The following is a 24,049-nucleotide window of genomic DNA, read 5'->3' on the forward strand; positions in this document are numbered from 1 at the left end:
ATAATGGTCATATATAATTTTTTTTTTGCCATTGTGATTGGACACAAATATTATCCAACTAGAGGCCTGATACATGAAAATTAGTGTACTCTGGGGGGTCCCTCGGGCTGGCCTGTGCCCTCTCGCAGTCCGGGACCACTCAGGGGATGTTGGACTGCCAGTTTTGGCCCAATCCCCACAGGCCAGGCCAAGGGCCCCCACCAGTGCACGAATTCGTGTACCAGGCCTCTAGTACTTAATATATATGAATATATGAGTAATATTAAACTTATGCAGAGAGCTAGTTATCATCTTTCTCATCTTCTATTCATTGAGTAAAACTAAACTCATTACAAAATTTTCTCATTTAATCCTCAAAGCAATCATTAGCACTCCTACTTTATAAATGAGGTAAATCAAGTTCAGATTTCTTATACCTAATAAGTGATGAAACAAGAATGTGTACCCAAGTCTGCTTGAATATAATTTTTGTTCTTCACAACGTTTGTACTGTTTCCTAGGTAACTAAACCAGTTGCCCTTTAAGATTTTTGATAACGCAAGGTATCTCAAGGACCCGTATTGTCATCATCATGGTGTTCCAACCATGATGTTCAAATGCCCCAGATCAGGAACATTTGACTTGGTGGTGAGGTGGGGGGAGGAGGGGCCTCACAGAAATAAAGGGTAATATAATGATAGATTAAATAATAAGTGGATGATAGATATATGTGTATATTTTCAAAGTATTCTAGGGAAACTGAAGGTTAGCTACTGAGTTATTTCCTTTGTTACAAACAGATGAACGGTTTTGGAAGACTTGAACATTTTTCAGGAGCAGTCTATGAAGGATACTTTAAGGACAATATGTTTCATGGACTGGGGACTTACATATTCCCATCTGGGGCAAAGTATACTGGAAATTTCAATGAAAATAGGTAAGCTTAAAATAAAAGGTCACTATAGTTCTAAAAGATTCTTTTCAGGCATGTTTGCTTAAGTATTTTATTTAGTTAATGTTAAATATTCTTTTGTAATATATTTTGTTAGAATATATTTATAACATTTAGTAAGAAATGTCAGGTTATTTTTTTAGGAGAAAAAAATCTTATGAGATGCTAAGACCATCATGAGCCTTCAAAAGAAGATCATTCAGCCCAGCCAGTGTGGCTTAGTGGTTGAGCACTGACCTATGAACCAGAGGTTCAATTCCCAGTCATGGCACATGCCCCGGTTGTGGGCTTGAGCAGTCGATCAATGTTTCTTTCTCATCAATGTTTCCATATCCCTCTCCCTTCTTCTCTCTAAAATCAATAAAAACATATTAAAAAAATAAATAAAGGGAGAAAAACCTAACCATGGGATAAAGGTCTGTTTGTGTAAGTGAAGTGCATTTTTATCACTCCAAAGAGTCCAAGGAAACACCAGCACGGAACACAGCCCTCCAAACATAGTTGACAGTCAGTAAATGTTTGTTGAATAAGTTAATGACCTAATATAAACTTTTCATTTTTTAACTGATTGTTTGGGTTTTTATGTAAACTTAGCATATCCTAGAACAGTGATGGCGAACCTATGACATGCGGGTCAGAGGTGACACATGAACTCATTTTTTTGGTTGATTTTTCTTTGTTAAATGGCATTTAAATATATAAAATAAATATCAAAAATATAAATCTTTGTTTTACTATGGTTGCAAATATCAAAAAATTTCTATATGTGACAGGGCACCAGAGTTAAGTTAGGGTTTTTCAAAATGCTGACACACCGAGCTCAAAAGGTTCACCATCACTGTCCTAGAATCTTGTACATCAAAATTTGTATAATGACTATTTATTCGAAATAATAATATTAACACTTTGTGGTCCAATTTTATTTCTAGAATTCAAACAGTCTGGTCCGAATTAATTGACGGGATTGAATGTTGAACCAGTTTGCGGTGTCGGCTTCAGCCTTGACATTGGACCTGCTCCTAGACCAGGGGTGGGCAAACTTTTTGACTCGAGGGCCACAATGGGTTCTTAAACTGGACCGGAGTTTTGGAACAAAAGCATGGATGGAGTGTTTGTGTGAACTAATATAAATTCAAAGTAAACATCATTACATAAAAGGGTACGGTCTTTTTTTTTTTTTAGTTTTATTCATTTCAAACGGCCGGATCCAGCCCGCAGGCCGTAGTTTGCCCATGGCTGTCTAGAGCCTGGTCTGTCGAGTCAGCCTCGACGTTGGACCTGCTACTAGCGCCCGGTCTGTCGAGTCAGCCTCGACGTTGGACCTGCTATTAGCACCTGGTCTGTCGAGTCAGCCTCCACGTTGGACCAAAAAAGGTTAATAATTGTCTTTTTTTTGTAGGATATGAAAACAGGATCCTGGGTTTTAAATCAAAGTCTCAAAATGGAAAGCTATAATTCTTCAGACATAGTATATAATATGTCACAGTGTAGGTCAGTGGTTCTCAACCTTCTGGCCCTTTAAATACAGTTCCTCATGTTGTGACCCAACCATAAAATTATTTTCATTGCTACTTCATAACTGTAATGTTGCTACTGTTATGAATCGTAATGTAAATATCTGATATGCAGGATGGTCTTAGGCGACCCCTGTGAAAGGGTCGTTCGACTGCCAAAAAGGGTTGCGACCCACAGGTTGAGAACCGCTGGTCTAGATAGTCTTAAATCTGGACAGTAAATTCTTAGTGTTGATTAATGAACAAACTTATTTTTTACTATTACAGGGTGGAAGGTGAAGGACAATATACTGATATCCAAGGACTAGAATGGTGTGGTACCTTTCATTTCACAGCTGCTCCAGGCCTGAGACTAAAGCTCCACATGTAGATTTTCTGCATTCAAATTTAATGTAGTAATTGAAGATTTAGTTGTAAGGAAACCAAATCTGTCATGTGAAATAACTTCATACACTACTTCTATATTATAATATTGCCAATAAAATCATCATTCACTTATGCCTTCTTTATTTATTTTCATTATCTTATAATTAGTTCAAATTATGTGATTCAGTTCAGAGTTTTCTCATTTTAATAAACACAGCAAAACTATCCAAATCTTGGCAAAGTCAATGTCCAATCCTGTGCCTGAATTTTGTCATCTTTAAAAAGTATGTCTGTATTAAAGGAAATTATCTAGAAAATGAAAAGACAATTCACAGAATGGTAGAAAATATTTGGAAATCACATATCTGGTAAAGGTTTGGTTTCCAGAATATTAAAGAACTCACTCATATAAATAGCCTATATAATAAAAACATAGTATGCAAATTGTCCCCTCAACTGGATTTCTTCCAGGAGTTTGGCCAGGGGGTGGGCCAGCCGGGGGAAGGGAGGGACTACCCAGCCGGCGGCCGGCAGCTGCTAGGGACGCTACCAGTGCATGAATTTCATGCACTGGGCCTCTAGTATATAAATAAAAAGACAACCCAATTAAAAATTGGGCAAGGAATTTGAATAGACATTTCTTCAAAGAAAGAAAATATGTCTAGTAAGCAAATGAAAAGATGCTTAACATCATTACTTTTTAGAGAAATATAAATTAAACCCACAATAAGACACAACTTCATAATCACTAGATTGGCTATATTTAAAAAGATAATAAAAGTTAGCAAGGATGTGGAGGCATTGGAAACCTCAAACATTGCTAGTGGGAATGTAAAATGGTGCAGCTGCTGTGGAAAACAATTTCTCAAAAAGTTAGACATGTAGTTACCATATGAACCAGCAGTTCCTAAGTATGTACCCAACAAATGATTTGTACAGGAATATCCATAGCAGCATTATTCATAACAGCCCAATACTGGAAACAACCCAAATGTCCACCAACTGATAAATGAATAAACAAAGATGGTATATCCATACAATGGAATATTATTCAGCCATAAAAAGGGATGAAGTACTGATACAAGCTACAACATGAATGAACCTTGAAAATATTGTACTATGTGAAAGAATCCAGTCACAAAAAGCCACATATTGTATGGCTGTTATGTGAAATGTCTAGATTAGTGGCTGCCAGGGGAGGGAGGAATGGGCTTCTTTTTTGGGTGATAAAAATGTTCTAGAATTAGTGGTCATAGCTGTGCAACCTTATGAATACTAAACCACTGAATTGTTCACATGAAGAGGGAAAATTTTGCATATGGTATGTGAATTATAGCTCAATTTTCTAAAAAACTAGATCTTTGTGTCCTTGCATATTCTATGGCTAGAAAGCTTCTTCACCTTCTACATAAAATTGTTTTCAGTTACCAGAACAGTACATGATAGATACATATTAAAAGTTACAATAAAGACCTGAGTGGTTTTTGCTGAAACTATTATTCTGGAACTGCTAAAAAATGGTGCATGCAATAGATAACTTCTGTATCATATTTCTTCAAAATTTTATTAAAAATATCTATTTCTCAATATATTATTGCCAAATATTTTTAAACATTTTTTGGTTGAACTATAAATCTGTGTTGAATGTATTTTAAGCCCTAGCTCGGTAGCTCAGTTGGTTAGAGTATCATCCCAATACACCAAGGTTGCAGGTTCCATCCCTGGCCAGAGCACACATAAGAATCAACCAATGAATGCATAAATAAGTGGAACAACAAATTGATATATCTCTCTCTCTAAAATTTAAAAAATTTTAAAAGAAATATATTTTACAATATTGAAATAAAAATGGTATTTTTGTTAGTTTTTATAATAGCTTTATATTTAATTTCAAAAGACACTATTAGTGCTCAAAGATACAGTTTAAAAATTAGACATTTTTGGATTTGTTGCTTAGCATTAACTAGTATTCTTTTAGAATTAAATATTATTGTTACTGGAATTTATAACAAGATAAATACTGGATAGGTTAAGATAAGGCAAGAGGATGTCTTTTGGGAGCAGGACATACAATGCAAATTCAAAACTTCTGGAAAATAAAAAAAATATCTGCTTTACCACAAACTAAAATTTCCCAAATATTTTTCTTTGAATTATTTAAAATGGCAAGACACATATTTTGCTTTTAAAATCTTTAACTTTATTGATATATAAATAACTTTGTAATGCTCAAGTTTCCAATTTTCTAAGATACTAAGTCATCCCTCTTAAAGTTTTCCTTCTTTAACTCTTTGAAACTAAACACATTCAGTTATTTGATTAGTTGATGCTAGAATTTGACCTAGAGCTTATGTAATTAGAAGAGAGACTAGTTTTAGCTCATTTAAAAGCCTAGCTAGCATATGACAGTCTCCTTTCCGGGAAGTCAAGCCTCTCCACTGCTTCTTTTTATAACCTTTAAGTTAATTCAGAATCCAGATAAGCCTTGATCCAAGGATGATATAACCACAGCAAGCACCATGGGGTAAGTGTGCTTTTATGTGCTTTGAGAGGCATTGAGATGAGAAACAGTATCATAAGAGAAATTCCATCAATCCTTAGTAATTTTGATTCAAAATATGCTGACATTAAGAATAAAATTTAAAAATAAGTAACTTTTTATTCAAAAGTTATAACAATTTATAAAACATTCATTTTCTTGCTTAGTTGTAAAATTGTCATAATCTGCCTTTATAGCTTATCAGTGAATGATATGTTTGGGGACTGAAGAGTTTTACATATTTACATATTTAATGGAAGCTGAGTTAAATTTTGAGAGCAGTCTTAAAGAATGACAGGGTTCTTTCATTGAAAAATAGTTATAATTTTAAAATTTTATATTTTATGTACTGATTATATTTTTGAAATGTAATTCTATGTTTATTGAATCTAATAAAAATCAGGATTTTAAAAAAAAGAATGACAGGGTTCTTGATTTACACAGCAAATAAATCCAACATTTCTTTGGGATTAAGAATAAAAAATGAAAAGATTAGGAATGAAGGGAGGTTGGTTTGTGCCTTTTGTAACACAGAAAGGGATAAAGGAGTTCACTCCTCTATATACATAAAAATGTGTACTGATTAATTACACAGAGACATTAGTGAATCTTAACTCTAAACCCTTTGCAGGGTTTTGGGAGCATGATGAGAAGAACTGGGTTTCACTTGAAAGGTTTTTATTCTTAAGTGAGAAAAGTATTCCATAATAGTATAGGAATTATATGGGTTTTATATGCTAAAACAATAGTATTCTGAAAATATAGAAATTTATTTTTTATCACCATTTTGTCTTTGTTAATAGCTCCTTTGAATACAAGATTATATTGCTGCAAATGACATAGCCATTTCATTGAAGGCACTTCTGTAGGGTTTACCATAAATGAACAAATTTATACTAGAGAAATAACTTTTTGTCATGTTTATTCTAAAGTCTGCATGAATATAATTAACATCTACATCTTTGTCAATACCCTGGGTTCTGAAAATGCAATTTGAACCAGTCTGAAACCTCAGAGGCTTTTGAAAGGAAGATGATCAAAATATTGTTAACTTTTAATACAAATATAAAGGTTAACAGATAAGTGCCTTGTACAAATTTCATATACATTTGTTTCTCCCTCTTCCTCCCTTCTTTTTCTTTAATGGCAGGAGGTCTTAACCTTTTTGGGAGTCAAGTATAATTTTAAGAATCTTTGAATGCCAGCCCACCTCCTCTGCAAATCACACAAAATTTTCCATACAAATTACACAAAATTTCCCATGCAATTTCAGCATATTTACACATTGTCTGAATCCAATCTATGAACCCCAGTTAAGAACCTTTGATTTTGAGTTTTAAGACTGGAGTATGAGTTGCTAAATATTTTTTGTAGTTTCTGTATTTTTATAAAATGTAAAAATATTTAGGTTAATAATTTCTCTCAGGGACAATGTTGAAGATACTGATTCTCACACTGATCACCTCTCAGTACACACACACACACACACACACACACACACACACACACTTTACATGAGAACGAAACACAATTACCAATATCCATAGTTTTGACGATCACATTACTGCTGCTTGTCCCCAGTGATTTGAGTAATCGTTTGTGCTTTCAAGAGTGCTAGGAATCACCTTGGGAGTCATGAAAGGAAAAAAAAAAAAACCCTCATTTTATTGTAAGCTGCTTTCAATGCTCCAAATAAGGTGAACTAAACCATAAATTGGTAGATATTACACAGGACACTCTTCTAATTGGTAGGTTCATGATTGTTTTGTTGTCTGCTCCTGCCCTTATTGAAAAAAGAGGTTAGTAAGTGTTAACACCCACTTAAGTTTTCCTAAAATAATTAGAAAAATAAAAAGAAAGTAGCAGCTGATCAGATGTTCAAATTTGTCTATTTGAGGAAATCTCTAGAATAATCCCCAGAAAATGAGAAAATAGCTGTTTTGGATTTTTGGGGGGAGGTCCTTGGGCGTACTTATCTCAAAGCTATTTGAAAATACAGTGCCTTTATATGGGTCTATGCCAGCTCTTTTTATTTTTCTTCAGGCGATGCTGGCACGGTTTTAGTGAGCAACAAGAGGCAAACATTAGAAAATTCTTATGCACTCTAGAAAGCCTCCTCTGTCTCTTAAATTTTCACTGGATTTCTATGGGTGTGTAGGTGTGTGGAGTGAGTAGGAATATGAATAAGGGTGGGTAAAGGGATAACTGGAGAAAAGCGGAAGAACCTTACTTGTAAGCTACCCAGATACCTGCTATTTACCATTACACCTGGGCAAAGGATGCACAATGGGAAAGAAAGGTGGATGCATTTCTTTGCTGAGATACATTTCAATCCTCTTTCCCCATCTAGCAGTTATTCAGTACACTCCCGATTGACATCTGGGGGGGGGGGGTTGGAGGGGAGGGAGTTAAGGTTCTGCTAAAATTGTAGAAGTTCATGGTTACAGCATGTTCAGCCTTCTTTTAGTTTCCCAGGTCAAATAACGTAGAAGGGTTTTAAAAGTTATTTAACAGATTTATTCTCCGCCTCTGAACCTGAGAATGACAACTCTTTCCTGGGCAGAGCAGATACGTAACTCATGCAGTAGCCTTTGAACAGTTGCTTCTATCTGTGCCTTCCTTTCCTTCATAATGGTTGCTTCCTTAATTCAGGTCATGGTTACCTTTTACTTAGATTATTAAAGGTGCCCACTCCCTGGCCTCTTTGCGGCTGGTCTTTCTTCTGAAGTGCCACAAGAGGCAGCTTCTTGCTGAAGACATGTGATCTAGTTACTTACTCCCTTGCTTAAAACCCGCCAGTGACTCCTTCATCTCTCCACTGCAGAGCAGCCCCCGAAGAAGATATTCATGGCCCCAACCTCCCTGTCTTGCCTTACCTCCTACTCTACCCTCCATGCTCCTAGGATCCCTAAATAATGTCTTGTAATTTCCTACTTCTGTTCCTTTGCTGATCCTCTTTTTATCATTTCTACACATTGTTCAAAGCCCAGCTCAAACCCTATATTCATGGAACTTTCTCTGATCCCCACAACTGAACTCTCTTCTGAAAGCTTTAGGCACCTTATACTTTTCTCATTGCATTTGTCACAGTTTATCATACTTGTGTGTCTCATCTTTCTTTTTTCCCCCCATCATCATTTATTCCCCTTTATTGTCTTTTTTTTTTATTACAAAGGGTATTACATCTTTCTTACTAGATTTCCTACTTGAAGGATCACTGTCATCTGTATAGTTGTCCCAGCACCTGACACAGTGCCCTTTACATAGTATGTGCTTAGTAAATGCTTATTGAATCAAAATGAACTGTTTTTCCTATAATCTACAATGAAAGCTAAAGACTTAATTTTAGCTGAACTTCCTTTTTCTTCCCCTATAGAGTGGCCCCATTTTCCACTATCTGGGAGTTAAAATTCCTATCTGAAGAGGCCAAATGAGTATAATATCCAAAATATGAGTGATTCAAGGGAGAAAGGGTGGAAACAAGGACTGGAGTGACACATTAGAGGCTTCTGAAGAATGAAGAATTTGTTAATAAATAGTACATACATGTTCAAAGGAAGCAAGAGGGAAGCTTTAAGAATAAAAAATGGCTCTTGGTTCTAGACAACTTCCTGGAGTGCCAGCCTATAGGGTTGGGGTCATCTATAATAATAAAAGCATAATATGCTAATTAGACTGGGTATCCTTTCAGGCGACCCTCTGGATGAAGTTGGGGCTGCAAGGGAAGCCCAGGTCCCAGGTGCCTGCCAGCGGCCAGAGGGAAGCCTGGGTCCCGGGTGCCAGAGGGAAGCCGGTGCCGGCAGCCAAGGGAAGGGAGGCCTACTCTTGCGTGAATTTTGTGCATCGGGTCTCTAGTCTGTATATAATAGAGAAACCAAAATAATAGTGGCTTAAATTAGCTAGAAATTTATTTCTCTCTTAGATTAAAAAAAAAAGCCAGACCAGCCCAGAGCTGTTGGAGCATGTTCTTGTGTGAGGGACGAGGTTCCCACCAGCTTGCCCTCCTGCCATCCTTGTGTATCACGTCTTGGCCCACAGAGATGCTAGGACTCCACCTATCTCACTGGTGTTCGGCCAGCAGGAAGGAGAAATGGAAAAACATGTGTTCTCTTTTTGAGTTCGCAGACCGACGCTCTATCCACTGAGCCAAACCGGTCAGGGCTTATTCTCTTTTTGAAGGAGACTTCCCAGAGGTCATGCACATTATTTCTACTCATACCTCATGGGGAGAATCTATTCTGGTGGATACACCTAGCTATGAAGGGGAAGGGGGGATGTAAGTTTTGAACTGGGATACTAAAGAAAAGGGGAGAATGGATACTGGGTGGCAATTAGCAGTGACTAATAGAGCCAAGATCAGGCCTTACACTGCTTCTTGTACTCACTCCTTCAGGACAAAGAACAGCATTACACACAAAAAGGATTCTCTTAAGAAAAGTTATCTGTAAAGGTAAGAGGGAAAAAAGAGCAAGCTTAGCTGGGAATAAGCATAGATTTGCTTAGGATAATGGACAGGGATCTTGACAAAAATGACATAGGCGATTAAGCCTCCGGCCCCCCTACTGCTTGTCATTACCAATGGCATTTTATTTTTTATAGACTGACTAGAGAAATCAGGAAGCCTTCTCAAAACATGGTGTGATGTCTACTGGTGGAGGCAGGACACGAGGTGAGTGGAAATTGCAAAGAACTTGTTTCTAATAAGAACCCAGACAAACTGAGAGCTTAGTTTAAACCAGTGCACTTGTGCTTAGTTTAAACCAGTACTTGTACTTTTTTCTTGAAGTGTAAGCATTATAAATGGCTTTGAAGAATTTTGTAACCCTTCTTTGTTTAAAAACAAATAAGTAAACATAGTATTGGATCCCATGATTGGTTAGCTAGCAGTCAGGACTAATAGCCACCTTATAAACTAGCTATGTTACCTCACAGTTTTATTGTACACTCAGAGTATTGAGACAATAACGAACTATGTTTTAATTGAGTTTTATTTTGGATGTCTTTGTGGACTGCAAACAAATACAAACCCTGTAAAAACAACACAATTTACATTCAATTAATATTTACTGAGTCCCTACTTTATGCTAGGCTTTGTGACGTAACAGCCACGTGGGATAGATAAGCATTATCCTCATTTTACAGTTGACGAAATGTAGGTTTTTAAAGGTTAAGTAAGGTTCCCAGGATCAAAAAAAAAAAAAAAATGAGTAACACAGTGGGGATTTGAAGCTAGGTGTCTCATGCACTTAAGAAAAAAGTCCCATAGTTTAAAACATTATTTTTAAGTTTCAAAACTAAAATGTACACATTGTAAAACAAACAAGCTTGATTAAGACAGAAGAGTATAAGTAAACTTTGAAAGCCTATCCCACCCCGTCTCCATACCTCTTTCCAAGCATTAGCACTGTTAGTAATTTGGCATAAATTCTTGCATATCTTTCCTTTTGTCCAATGTACTCTTTACAGTATCACACTCCCTATCTACTTAAAGATTTAATAAATAGAGGAGGCTGAATTTACTATATATTTAATAGTATAAACATCTATCTTTAAAATAATAACTGAATTGCTCATTTAGCTAGCATTAGGCATTTCACTATAGAGACTGGAAGAAGAACAGAACTCACTCTCTTTTTCTGAGGGATTCTAGTGCAGTGTTCTTGATGTTGAGAGAGTGCATATGGACTCCTCTGAGAGTATGATGCAAGCGCCAAACCTTCTCCCTCGAAGAAAATGAACCTATATAAAATTTTGCCTCTAATTCAGGAACCCTGAGACAATATGGACCCCTTCTCTTTTACAAGGAAGATTGTTAAATTAATAATTTATCATAAATACTAAAATAGAAATGTGAATAAGATACTATAGCAGCACAGAAAAGCAAGGGTTTTACTGAGACATGTCAAAAAAGACAGGGAAGAGTGGTACTTGCACAGAATCTTGAAGGACACAAGAAGTTTGACAGCTAGCTCAGGGTAGGGGAAGGATGTCCACTGAGGAACTATATTCATAAATCCCAGAGGCTAGAAAGGACAGGGGACCACAAAACTTTCTTTGTGGCAGGAGCCTAGTGTGTATGAGAGTGACTGAAGACAAGTTTGCAGAATTGAATAGAGGCCAGATCATGAAGGCAGAGGTCTATTGTGTTAGGATGTTTGAACTTTAAGAGTCACTGAAGAATTCTGATCTAGATTTTCATAGGTAGGTAAGAAGTCTAAAATTAATGCAAGACTAACTAAATGATAGTGGAAATGATACTATGGATGATAGAATAAGAAATAGAACAGAGATAAGACCATTTAATTCAGATTTGTTGGAGGATCATTGATAAAATACGTTGTTAAAAAGATATGTTGCTAAAAATCAGATGGAATCTATTAGAAGGTCACTGCTTTTACAAAGGAGATTGGGAGAATAAAGCTCTGAAACTGTCTTTGTAAGATAAAATACAGGTGCACACCCGTCACCCCATGCAGTGTCCCATGCACAATCAGGCCAGTGTCAGTCACTCGGGGTGTATCACTCACTTCTGATCTGCACACCCCATGCCCTCTGCTGTCCTCCAGTAACTTCTGATGGACTGTATGGTTTCCCAGTGACTATTCTACCTGCAAAGAGTAGGAAGGAGGAAGAGGGGGAAATGGGTTAGGTTCTCAATATTTCTACACTGAGCAGGTATTGCTTTTATAATTATTTTTGTAAATTAGGTTTTAAAATGATGTAGTTTAAAGTAAGGCATACAAGTAATGTCATAGCTGGTTCATTTTTATTTGGCCATACTTAACCTAATATACCTAACTAAAAATCCAGCATTAGTCTCGCCCGCTTCTTGGCAGTGGCTTCACAACTGAGGCAAGACTATAAAATCTCAAGGGTATTTTACTTTGTAATATTTATTATTCATTTAAAAATTGTACGTATCAGGTACTATAAAGGCTTTGAAGACTGAACTTGTACATATAGTGTATATGCAATTTTGTATGATGTATCATAAAAAAAATTTATACATAGAAGCATTTGGTCTTTGCTGAAGGGTAGTAGTACTCCAGGTTTCTCAGTCTATATGTTTAGATAGTGAATTTGTATTAAAACAAAATTTAAAATTTAGGGGCAATGGCATTACTTTTCCCTGTTTGCCTTTTCTAGCTCATTAAAAATGTTAATATGACTAAAGTTCTGTGTTGTTTTCCTTTTTCTCCAAATGTATTGAAGCATAACTGACATATAAAGTTTTAAGATATTTAAAGCGTGCAATGTGATGATTTGATATACATTGTGAAAGGACCCTCCCCCATCAAGTTAATTAACACATCCATCACCTCACATATTTACTTTTATTTTTGAGAGGTGAGAACATTTAAGTTCTACTTAAGAGAGAACTTTCAATTTCAATTATACAATGTAGTCTTATCAACTCTAGTCACCATGTTATATATTAGATCCTCAGACCTTAGTTATCTTACAGCTAAAAATATGTAGCCTTTTACTATACAGCCTCTCCCTATTGTTTTCTTTAAGGAAAGAAATCATTAACCATAAACAATCTTTGGAATTTGATTAAACTCAAACTTGTGTTAAGTGTCCACTACAAAACGTTCTCAAAGTTCTCATGCCTATAATTCCCAGGAGGGAGAACTACCAAAAGTATGGTAGAGAATGTAGTAGGAAAGGGATGACTAATGATGACTTGGAGGATAGGAAAGGCTTCGTAGAGAAGGAGGTGACTGAACTGAGCCTTGAAGGGTGAGAAATATTTCATTAGGCAAGGAAAGACATCTGAGGCGCAGAGGATGGGAGGAACAAATGTAGAGAGGCAAGGTTTGGATGAGATGCACGAACTGTGATCACCTACAGGTCTATATGATATATGCTAACTATTGTAGAGTTTTATTTGGAATACTATGAAACAGGGGAACAAATTAAGTAGGTTCAGCTAGTCCAGCCATTAGCTGTAACAAAATCAGCTAATTTAGAATTTCTAGGCCTTTGGGTAAACTACTTACACAGGGAGAATGCTGATGTTTTACTAGTAAGAACATTGCTGACCACTGTCAACGGTGCATAGGCTATGGGCTATTCTTCTGACTGAGCTTATAGATTTGCAGGGTTTGTCTATGATTCCCAACTCCTGGAGTCTTTGTTCACTGGGAGGTAGTGAGAAATTACAATAATTCTGCAGACTGAAAGTGCCAAAGGCAGATCCAAATTGGATTCATCTGAACTGTGAAAAAAATTCTCCCAGGAGACAGCAGTAACCTGGTTTCCCCTCTCACCTACAAAAGGCTTTGATGACTAGTGATCTATTTCACGGTACTACTAACTCAGCTTCCTGATTCCGATCTTGCGAGTCTTGCAGTTGCCTGTGCTGCTGCAGCAGGAGCTCCTCCCGAGGACTAGTTAAGGTTTTACCACGTTGCTGTACCCTCTCTGCAAGTTGGGGTCCCCCTAGGGGTGCAGGAAGCTTTTTCTGGAGCTCAGGGCTTTTCTCCTTCACAAGTCTCTCGGGAGCCTCTCTTGCCTTTCACTGTCTTCCCTCTTCCACTGAGCGCTGGCCTAGTGAAAACAGAGTGACAGGCACGTTTCAGGGGGAAATAGGTATTGACCTTATATTGGGGCAACGCTGTGCACGGAGTGTCTCGAGAGGCTCTTATCTTTCACTCAGATGAATCCAGGGAGAGAACCTATTTGAAAGGCTGAAATGAAAGCAAGTCCAACCAGCATAAGAAGAGAGTTTGGGCACATTAGACCAACCAGACCTATTGCTCACAAAGCATTCAGGCTCACAAATCAGGTTCTGACACATTTAGGATGCACATCGATGCAACAAGTTGGAAGAGCCCCTGGAAGTAATATGGTCTGAAACTTTTGATACATTTTGATGTCTAAAATGAAGAATTTTTAAATTTAAAACAATTATCTCTAGACATTGGGTTGTTTTTTATGTGTAATAACGTGTTCTTTTTTTTTCTGATTGATGTTGACACATAGCAATTCAACCAAATTACTCTATCCTATTGACATTATCTATAATAATAAAAGGGTAATATGCTAATTAGACCAGACATCCTTCCTGACAAAGCTGGGCCGAAGTGAAGCCGGCCTGGGTCCTGGGCAGCCTGAGGAGGGAAGTCCGGGTCCCAGGTGCCAGAGGGAAGCCGGTGCCAGCAGCTGGGGGAAGGAAGGCCTACTCTTGCATGAATTTTCGTGCACTGGGCCTCTAGTTAGGTAACAATAAAAAAAATTAACATGCCAGTGGAGTGGAGGTAGGGGGAACTCTGTCATTCCATATGTTGACATAAAGAACCTTGCTGTCTGCTGAGCTACGGAACTGCTACTCTGTGTGCTTTGCCCTCTTCTCACTGGCTCTGGGCACTCAGGTTGTTGGCAATGGTGGCACATCAGTTACAATTAGATTTGGTGTGGTACCATTCAATAGGAAATCCTGCTCTCTCTGGGTCTTCAAGCCTAGTGGTGGGCAGGGGGTATATTTCTGCCAGTGAAACTTTACTTGATATAATAAAATAGAATGGTGTTTTTCCCCCTAACAAAAATCATCTCTGGGCTATAAACTGTTTCTATATTTCCCCACTCCTTTTTTTTCTTATGTGAAGCCCATGTGGTAAAAAAAATGTGTTTCTTTTGCTGTCCATCAAATGAGAATTCAATTACTTCCACTGGTAAGAGAACATTGCTGACTACTATCAATAGTGCATAGGCCGTGGGCTATTTACCACAAATACTTGTTGAACCCAAGCCCAGAATGGTATTAGGAGCTGGGGATACAAAAATGAATAAAAGACCCCTCTGCTCCCGAGTGGCTCACAGTCTGGTGAGGGAACTAGCATTTAGGCAGTTAACTAAGGATGGGATGCGACTGGGATGGTGGCCTTATGGCCTGGTTCAGTGGCAGGGGCCAACCATCTTCTAGCAATAATCATATTTGAGAAAAGGTCAAGGAAGAGGACCAAGGTCCATTTTCAAATTAAGAGTAGTTATTGTTTACAGTGGTTGCCAGTGATTGTTTACAGTTATTGTTTACAGAGGTTACCTTTCAGACCTCACAGACCACCAGTGGTTCTTGGACCATCAATTGACGACCGCTGCTCCAAAGGTTTCCTTAAAACAGCGGTCGCCAGCCTTTCGGACCTTGCGAACCACTGGTTGGCAACCGCTGGTAGGATGTCTCATGGCACAGACCTTATTTCATTCTTTAATTTATTGCCTTTGCCAGTTTTAAATTATTGTGTATTCAAGGGTGATTTGATTGTACATTTATTTGGAAGTGGGTATAAAAAGTTACATTATCATTGAGGTGTCCTTATTTTAAACACTTACATACATGCCTATGTATTGTGAAATTTATCTCCTTATCATATTGCTTCTAACTGTCACACTGTGCTTTTTGTTTTCCTGCATTATGCTGATTAAGGAATTATATTAATAAATTTATAAGTATCAAGCCATTTTTATATTCTGAAACTCTACTGATCATGGTATTATATTTGTGTTTTCTGAGATTTTATTTAGAATATTTCTATATTTAGGCTATTTAGAGTAGATTTGGTACCAGAACCTCATAGTGTAGATTTAGTAAAATTTACATATACCCTATTTTGAGACATGAATTAAATAACAATAGAGTCATTGTTATTGATAGAAACTTCCTACTTTATTATCCTGGGTTATTTCTTATTTTGGGGGTAGACATTTGACACATCCCTTTCAATATATTCTATAGATAGTTATTCTAGTTAAATTCCAGTTGTTAAAACAGAACTCATCAATTTGTGTTATCCTAAAAAAAATTTCCCATTTCATCTAGCTTTAAAAAGTTATTGGCAGCCCTGGCTGATATGGCTCAGCTGGTTGGAGCTCCTCCCATACACTCCACTTGGGGAGTGTGCAGGAGGCAACTGATCGATGTTTCGCTCTCACATCAATGTTTCTCTCTCTCTCTCTCTCTTTTCCTCTCTCTAATATCAATAAAAAGAAGACATTGTGGTTTGGGAGATGTGTGTGTGTGTGTTGAGTGTGTCCTCAGGTGAGGAATAAAAAAATTATTGGCAATAAGTTATGAGTAGAATTTTTTAAAGTAAAATTTCATAGCCTGTGAATTTGTGGTTACATCTCTTTTTGTACAATTTTGTGCTCTTTCTCGTCCTCTCAATCTCCCTCTCTCCTCAGACTTGCCAGAGTTTTTCTCATTTTATCAATTCACTTGTTCTTTTCAAATAGCTATCACAGCCAACACAGGAATGAATACACACACACACACACACACACACACACACTCACATACTAGAGGCCCGGTGCACGAATTCATGCACCAGTGGGGCCGAAACTGGCTCTCTGACATCCCCCAAGGGGTCCCGGATTGCAACAGGGTGCAGGCCAGGCTAAGGGACCCCACTGGTGCATGATTGGGGCTGGGGAGGGATGCGGGAGGTTGGCCAGCCAGGGAGGGACTGCAGGAGGCTCCAGGGCATGTCTGGCCCATCTGGCTCAGTCCCAATCAGCCAGACCCGAGCAGCAAGCTAACCTACCAGTCAGAGCGTCTACCCCTGGTGGTCAGTGCACGTCATAGCAACTGGTTGACTGTCTGCCCCTAGTGGTCGGTGCACGTCATAGCGAGCAGTTGAGTGGCCTTAGCATATCATTAGCATATTACGCTTTGATTGGTTGAATGGCTGACCAGACAACTGGATACTTAGCATATTAGGCTTTTATTATATAGGATATTGATTTCAGCGAGGAAGGGAGAGGGAGAGATAGAAACACCAATGATGAGACAGAATCACCGATCGGCTGCCTCCAGCACACCCCCTACTGGGGATCAAGCCTGCAACCTGGCAATGTGCCTTGGCTGGAATCGAATCCAGGACCCTTCAACCCATAGGCTGACACTCTATCCACTGAGCCAAACCAGCTATGGCAGGAATTGATATATTTTAAATGACAATAAAAGTGGTTCCTTATGTGATGGTGCTTTGGAGTCCTATGACATGAAGCAATTTATTTAAATAAATAGAATAATAAAAAAATAATGGTCTTACTTGGAACTACTTGCTATGTAACTGGGTAAATCATTGTTCAAAGTAATTTCCTTCCATATAAAGTGAATGGTGACATGCCCTGCCCACTGGGCAGCACAGCTGCAGTGAAGAGGTGAGGTAATGTATACAAGTGTACTTTGAAAACTATAGCACAGGTACAAAACAAGGTCATGAAATATGCTATTTCATGAAATATATGTCGCTTTTTGTCTGTATAAAAACAACAACAACCCTTTTAGTATATTTTAAAAACATTTTTCTATACCATAAGGAACTTACAGACTCTCCACTGTGAAAATATTTGCAGGATTTGTCCTGATGAATTAGCTTCAGGGGAAAATATTTCCTCATTATCCTCCCCCCAACATAAAAAGTTCTCATTCTACTAAATTAGAAATGTGCACTAAAGACCCATTCAATAAAGGACACTGAAATGGAAATTAACTCAAGTCTGCTTTCAATTAATTTCAATTCCCCAAAGTGCCAGACTTTCCTTTTCTGTCACAGCAGTAATTGGAAAGTAATAACAATCCTAAGCTCCCGTGGTCTTATCCGTGTATGTGTGCGTGAGGTATACATTCTAGGTCAGCATGGGGGAGGGTCAGGAAATTTTCCCATATTCTTTAGGTTTCTATTAACTTTATTATTTGAATTAATTATATAAAAACGTGGTTATAACTTCTTAGGTTATTGTTTCAACATCCCTATTTCTCTATTGCAATAATTTTAGAGCCTTTGTTTTTTAAGCAGCAGCAGCAACTTATTTTAAAAGGAAATCTTTCCCCAAAAGCTACAGAATGTGAAACAGACAAGAGCAGTGAGACTCTGGTTGGGTGGGATAGAGAGGGAGGCCCAGAACTCCTCGAGCTGGGTGGCTTTCTCTCTGCTCCCAAGGCAGGCTCAAAAAGAGCCCGAGGGCTTTAAAGAGTACAGACTGAAAACCACTGTAATGATTGGGCACAGCTTAGAGACTAACAGGCTTTTTCTAAGAATGTAATAGTACTTTCCCAAGGGTCTGCCCAGGCCCAGATGGGTGTGTTTAGAGGATAACACCGCTATTGTGGAGTTGGAAAGAAAGGAGGGCTGGGGAAGAAATTGGGGCCATATTAACTTGATGGGAGAAATATGGTAGCATCTGACGGTTACTTATGCAAAGGTAGGCAGTGATTGAAGGTCTATGAAGGGCAGAGGAAAGAATTACTGGGCTCAGAGAGTGAGGGATTTCCATGAAAATAAAGCGCGGACTACAAGTAAGATCTCACAGGGGATTTCATCATGTAATAAGGCTCTTTTGTTATTCTCCCTTTTAAAATGTACCTTTCAGTATATATTACTTATTAATATGATCATACTCTTCAAACAAGTAATTCTCATCTGGAAACCTAGCCTAAGGAAAAAATGTCTTAAATATGAGGGGAAAAGCTATATATCTTTTTATATTCAAAACAGAATATAAAACTGAAAAACAGAAAACTGTCCGAATATTCAAAAATTAGGGAAGAAAAAGTGACAAATTTCTTCAAACCACTATTTTTCACTAATTAAGTATAATAATTGTGCAACTATATGGAGAAAGCCAGGAGTGATAAAAACACCAGTTCTGAAATCACGAGACCTGAGTTCAATTCTGGCTCCCTCTGCCTTTTCTTTTCCGTGATCCTGGGCATATTACTGCCTCATTCTCCTAAGCCTCAAGATTTTCATCTATAAAATGATAACAATACATACTAAACAGGGTCAATATATGGGGTCAATTAAATGTGACAATATAAATAAAATATGAAGTGCAGCGCTGGGCACACAGCAGCTGTTCAGTAAAGGTCAATTCCCTCTCTACCATTCCTGGTATAGTGCACGGAGAGCTGATTATGCTCTATTAACAGATTTGTACACAAACTTAAGGAAATACATGGTTTCCTAGGAAAATATAAATCACAAAATTAGAAAAGTTGAGTAGATCAATTATCTTTGAAGAAATTGAAACGAACTTAAAGATCAGTCTACCTTTTCTTTCTTTCTTTCTTTTTTTTTAAATATATTTTACTGATTTTTTACAGAGAGGAAGGGAGAGAGAGATAGTTAGAAACATCAGTCAGCTGCCTCCTGCACATCTCCCACCGGGGATGTGCCCGCAACCAAGGTACATGCCCTTGACTGGAATCGAACCCCGGACCACCAGTCCTCAGGCCGACGCTCTATCCACTGAGCCAAACCGGCTTTGGCCAGTCTACCTTTTCTAATAAGGCACCAGGACCAAATGTTTTCATAGCTATGCTCTATTACCTTTTTTTAAAAAAATATTTTTATTGTTGATAATATTATAGATATCTTCAATTCCCCCCGCCCCCTTTACCTCCCTGCTCCCAGCCCCTACCCATTCCCCCAGGTCTTCACTACCCTACTGCCCGTGTCCATGGGCTGTGCATATAAGTACATAAGTTCTTTGGTTTATCTCTTCTAGTCCTCCCACCCCACATTGAGGTATATCAGTCTGTTCCATGCCTCCCTGCTTCAGATCTTATTTTGTTGGTCAATTCATTTTGCTCATTAGATTCCACAAATAAGTGAGATCATGTGGTATTTGTCCTTCTCAGTTTGGCTTATTTCATTTAGCATAATATTTTCCATGCTGTCCCAAAGGGTAAGAGATTCCTCTTTTATACAGCTGCATAGTATTTCATAGTGCAAATGTCCCACAGCTTTTTTATCCATTCATCTACTGATGGGCACTTGGGCTGTTTCCAAATCTTAGCTATTATAAATTGTGCTGCTATGAACACAGGGGTGCATATATTCTGATTGGTGTTTTGGAGTTTGTGGGACCACTGGGTCAAACGGAAGTTTCATTTTTAATTTCCGGAGGAAACTCCATACTGTTTTCCATAGCGGCTGCACCAATCTGCATTTCCACCAGTAGTGAACTAATGTTCCCTTTTCTCCACATCCTCACCATTTTGATGATAGCCATTCTGACAGGTATGAGGTGATATCTCATTGCGGTTTTAATTTGCTTTTCTCTGATGATTAGTGACTGAGCATTTTTTCATGTGTCTCTTGGCCATTTGTATGTTGTTTCTGGAGAAATGTCTATTCAGGTCTTCTGCCCATTTTTAAATTGGATTATTTGTCTTCTTTTTGTTGAGTTGTATGAACACTTTATATATTTTGGATATTAACCCCTTATCAGAAATGTCATTGGCAAATATGTTCTCCCATTCAGTGGGTTCCCTTCAATTTGGTGGTGGTTTCTTTTGCTGTGTAGAAGCTTTTTATTTTGATGTAGTCCCATTTGTTTATTTTCTCCTTAGGGTCCTTTGCCCTAGGAGATGTATCCATAAACATATTGCTGTGTGAGATGTCTGAGATTTTACTGCCTATGTTCTCCGCTAAGATTTTTATGGTTTCATGCCTTACATTAAGTCTTTTACCCACCTTGGGTTTATTCTTATGTATGGTGTAAATTGATGGTCTAGTTTCATCTTTTTGCATGTGTCTGTCCAGTTTTCCCAGCACTATTTGTTGAAGAGGCTATCTTTACTCCACTTTATATTCTTGCCTCCTTTGTCAAATATTAATTGACCATAATGGTTTGGGTCAATTTCTGGGGTCTCTGTTCTTATCTATTGGTCTATATGCCTGCTCTTGTGCCAGTACCAGGATGTTTCAGTTATAATGGCTTTGTAGTATAGTTTGATATCTAGTATTGTGATCCCTCCTACTTTGTTCTTCTTTCTCAAAATTGCTACAGTTTGGGGTCTTTTATGGCTCCATATAAATTTTTGGAGTATTTGTTCTAGCTCTTTGAAGTATGCCATTGGTATTTTAATAGGGATTGTGTTGAATCTGTAGATTGCTTTGGGTAGTATAGACATTTTAATTATGTTAATTCTTCCAATCCATGAACATGGTATATGTGGCGTACTCCTCCTCCTCCTCCTTCTCTGGCTCTCTCTCTCTCTCTCTCTCTCTCTCTCTCTTTTTAAAATTTATCTCCTCCTCTCCCTCTCTCTACCTCTCTGAAATCAATAAGAAGAGGAGGAGGAGAAGGAGGATTTCAGAGCGGAAGAGAGAGGGAGTGAGAGAAACATCAATGATGAAAGAGAATACTTGATAGGCTGCCTTCTGCACGCCCCCTACTTGGGATCGAGCCCCCAACTTGGGCATGTGCCCTTGATCGGAATTGAACCTGGAACCCTTTAGTCTGCAGGTTGATGCTCTATCCACAGCCAAATCGGCTAGGGCTTTCATGTCATCTGTGAATAATGATAGTTTTACTTTCTCCTTTCCAATTTGGATGCCCTTTATCTCTTCTTCTTGTCTGATTGCTGTGGCTAGGACTTCCAGTACTATGCTGAATATGAGTGGTGAAAGTGGATGTCCTTGTCTTGTTCCTGTTTTTAAGGAAAATGCTTTTAGTTTTTGTTCTGTATATATGTTTGTATGTGATTATATGAAGATAAAGGAATGGAAGGACACCAGCAGATAGTTAACATTGATTGGGAGTAGTGAGGAATACTTGTACCTCTGCTCAAATGGCCACACACAAAAAAAATAACATGAGTAATCATAATCAGATTTTTAAGAAAGTAAATTGCTTATGCTATAATGTCCGTGGAAAAGTAAAAGCAAAATTATAGGTAGGCTTAATCAACAATCATATAAAATATTCAAGAGAAAAAAGATTGGCAGGCAGTACAACAAAATTATCACGACAGTTGTCTAAATAAAGGCATTATAGTTGTTTCATTCCTCTAGATTTTCCAAATTTTCTCTAATGTAGTTTTCTTCCGTTTTGTAATTAAATAAAATAAAAATTCAAATTCATTTTTTGTTAACCATATACTTTTTATTATGTCTTGAAATCAGTGTATATAGACCATCCTTCCTATATAATAAAGAGGGAATATGCTAATTGACCATCACACCTTCACAAATGGCGGTGCCCACAGCCACAATGGCGGCATCCAGTCCTCAGCCCCGCTGGGGGCCTTTGGTCCTCCTGCACCCCCACTGACTGAGGCTCAGGCAAATAGGGCCGGTCGAGGCGCAGGCAAGCCTTGGATGGCAGCTGCCCAGCCGCCCAGGGCTGGCCGAGGCTTGTGCTGCAGGTAGTGGCAGTAGCAGAGGTGTGATGGGGGCATCGCCTTCCCCTGATCACCGGGTCGCCTCCCTCCCCTGAGGACTCCCAGACTGTGACAGGGGGCAGGCCAGGCTAGGGACGCTCTCCTCCAATGCATGAATTTTCATGCACTGGGCCTCTAGTCTATATATAAAAACCTAAGTGACCGTTACAACCGGACAACTGGACAACCGGCCAGTAGCTATGACATGCACTGACCACCAGGGGGCAGACCTCAATGCAGAAGCTGCCCCCTGGTGGTCAGTGCATTCCCACAGCCACAGCCAACCTCCCATGGCCAGCCAACCTTTTGCGGTCCTTCCTCTCGGCTGGCCGGCCCCATCGGCCCCGATCGGGACTGGGTGAGTTGGCCTTGATCAGCCCCGATTGCCAGCCAGGCTGAGGGACTCCACCTGTACACAAATTTGTGCACTGGGCCTCTAGTATGTATATATAGAGTGTCTCCCCAAAATGTAGACACATACTTTGAATAATTATAAAATTAGTGTTTATTAAATAACATTTCATTTTTAAAATTGAGCTATCAGCTCTTAAAGTATGTATACATTTTTTTGGACACCCTGTATGTGAGCTTGATGATGTCCTAGCTCTGAAACTGTGTGGTTACATTTTATCTAATACTAGAGGTCTGGTGCACAAAATTTCTGCACTGGGGGTGGGTTGTAGGGGGTCCGTCAGCCCGGCCTGTGCCCTCTTGCAGTCCGGGACCCCTCGGGGAATGTCTGTCTACAAGCTTAAGCCCATTCCCCCCAGGGATCAGGCCTAAGCCAGAAGTTGCACATCCCTCTTGCAGTCTGGGCCCCCTCACTCCTTACCACCCACCTGCTTGCTGCTCCTTACTGCTCAGCTTGCTGCTCCTTAGCGCTGCTGCAGAGGCGGGAGAGGCTCCTGCCACCACCGCTGCACTTGCCAGTTGTGAGCCTGGCATCTGGTTGAGTGGCACTCCCCATGTGAGAGTGCAGTGACCACCAGGGGGCAGCTCCTGTGTTGAGCATCTGCCCCCCTGGTGATCAGTGCACATCATAGCGACCGGTTGTTCTGGTCATTCTGCCGTAATGGTTGCTTGGGCTTTTATTATATAGATATGAAGGGATTTTTGGTTTATTTTCAATTAGTTGTAGAATAGATAACTAAATGCTTACAAAATAATTATCCATAAAAATATGGCTTTACGTATTTCAAGATTTTTTTCCTCAAAGAGTAAGTGAAATCAGTTTTAACAATAATTTTTGAAGCAGTGTGGCTTTGTAGGCAGGTCATGTCTCTTCCCCCTTCCAGGCCCTAGTTGCTTCATCTATAAATAAAGAAGTGAAATGAAATAATTTTATTAGGGCCTTTGGCTCTAACATTCTATGAATTAATTATATTAATCATGAAATGCATTAGATACAAATAAATGATCAATTGCTAAGGAGAAGAAAGTTTTCATCTTAGTAATGCTTACATCAGCTGTGAAAGATATTTATATAGCTAGGGACGATGCTCTAACTTGACATAACTTTCCTG

General features: G+C 38.6%; 2 protein-coding genes and 1 long non-coding RNA gene across 8 annotated transcripts in view; 2 read left to right on the top strand and 1 right to left on the bottom strand.

Annotated features, from left to right (window-relative positions):
• MORN2 (MORN repeat containing 2) overlaps positions 1-2,997 on the top strand; it is a 7,043-nt gene extending 4,046 nt beyond the window's left edge. For 2 of the 4 annotated variants that reach the window (XM_015558873.1, XM_015558874.1), the window contains 2 exons: positions 780-916; positions 2,713-2,943. In XM_015558873.1, the coding sequence (XP_015414359.1) occupies positions 780-916; positions 2,713-2,815 (240 nt within the window). In that variant the 3' untranslated portion in view covers positions 2,816-2,943. Of the gene's footprint in view, positions 1-779; positions 917-2,712 lie in introns of all 4 variants that reach the window. The other 2 variants (XM_006755928.2, XM_006755927.2) reach the window with 1 other exon arrangement.
• Positions 2,998-4,973: 1,976 nt separating this feature from the next.
• Positions 4,974-24,049, top strand: part of ARHGEF33 (Rho guanine nucleotide exchange factor 33) — a 51,130-nt gene continuing 32,054 nt past the window's right edge. The window contains exon 1 of the mRNA XM_015558878.1: positions 4,974-5,335. The gene's annotated coding sequence lies outside the window, so the exon portion shown is untranslated. The remainder of the gene's footprint in view (positions 5,336-24,049) is intronic.
• Positions 6,917-24,049, bottom strand: part of LOC102756079 — a 19,819-nt gene continuing 2,686 nt past the window's right edge. Inside the window, exons 2-5 of one of the 3 annotated variants that reach the window (XR_001512567.1) lie at positions 13,954-14,043; positions 11,878-11,958; positions 10,978-11,073; positions 6,917-6,975 (exon numbers count right to left, since the gene is read on the bottom strand). This is a non-coding gene — a long non-coding RNA (uncharacterized LOC102756079). Of the gene's footprint in view, positions 6,976-10,977; positions 11,074-11,877; positions 11,959-13,953; positions 14,162-24,049 lie in introns of those variants that run through there. The other 2 variants (XR_001512565.1, XR_001512566.1) reach the window with 2 other exon arrangements.

The sequence above is a fragment of the Myotis davidii genome, unplaced genomic scaffold (genome assembly GCF_000327345.1).
Source record: "Myotis davidii unplaced genomic scaffold, ASM32734v1 scaffold151, whole genome shotgun sequence".
NCBI lineage: Eukaryota > Metazoa > Chordata > Mammalia > Chiroptera > Vespertilionidae > Myotis > Myotis davidii.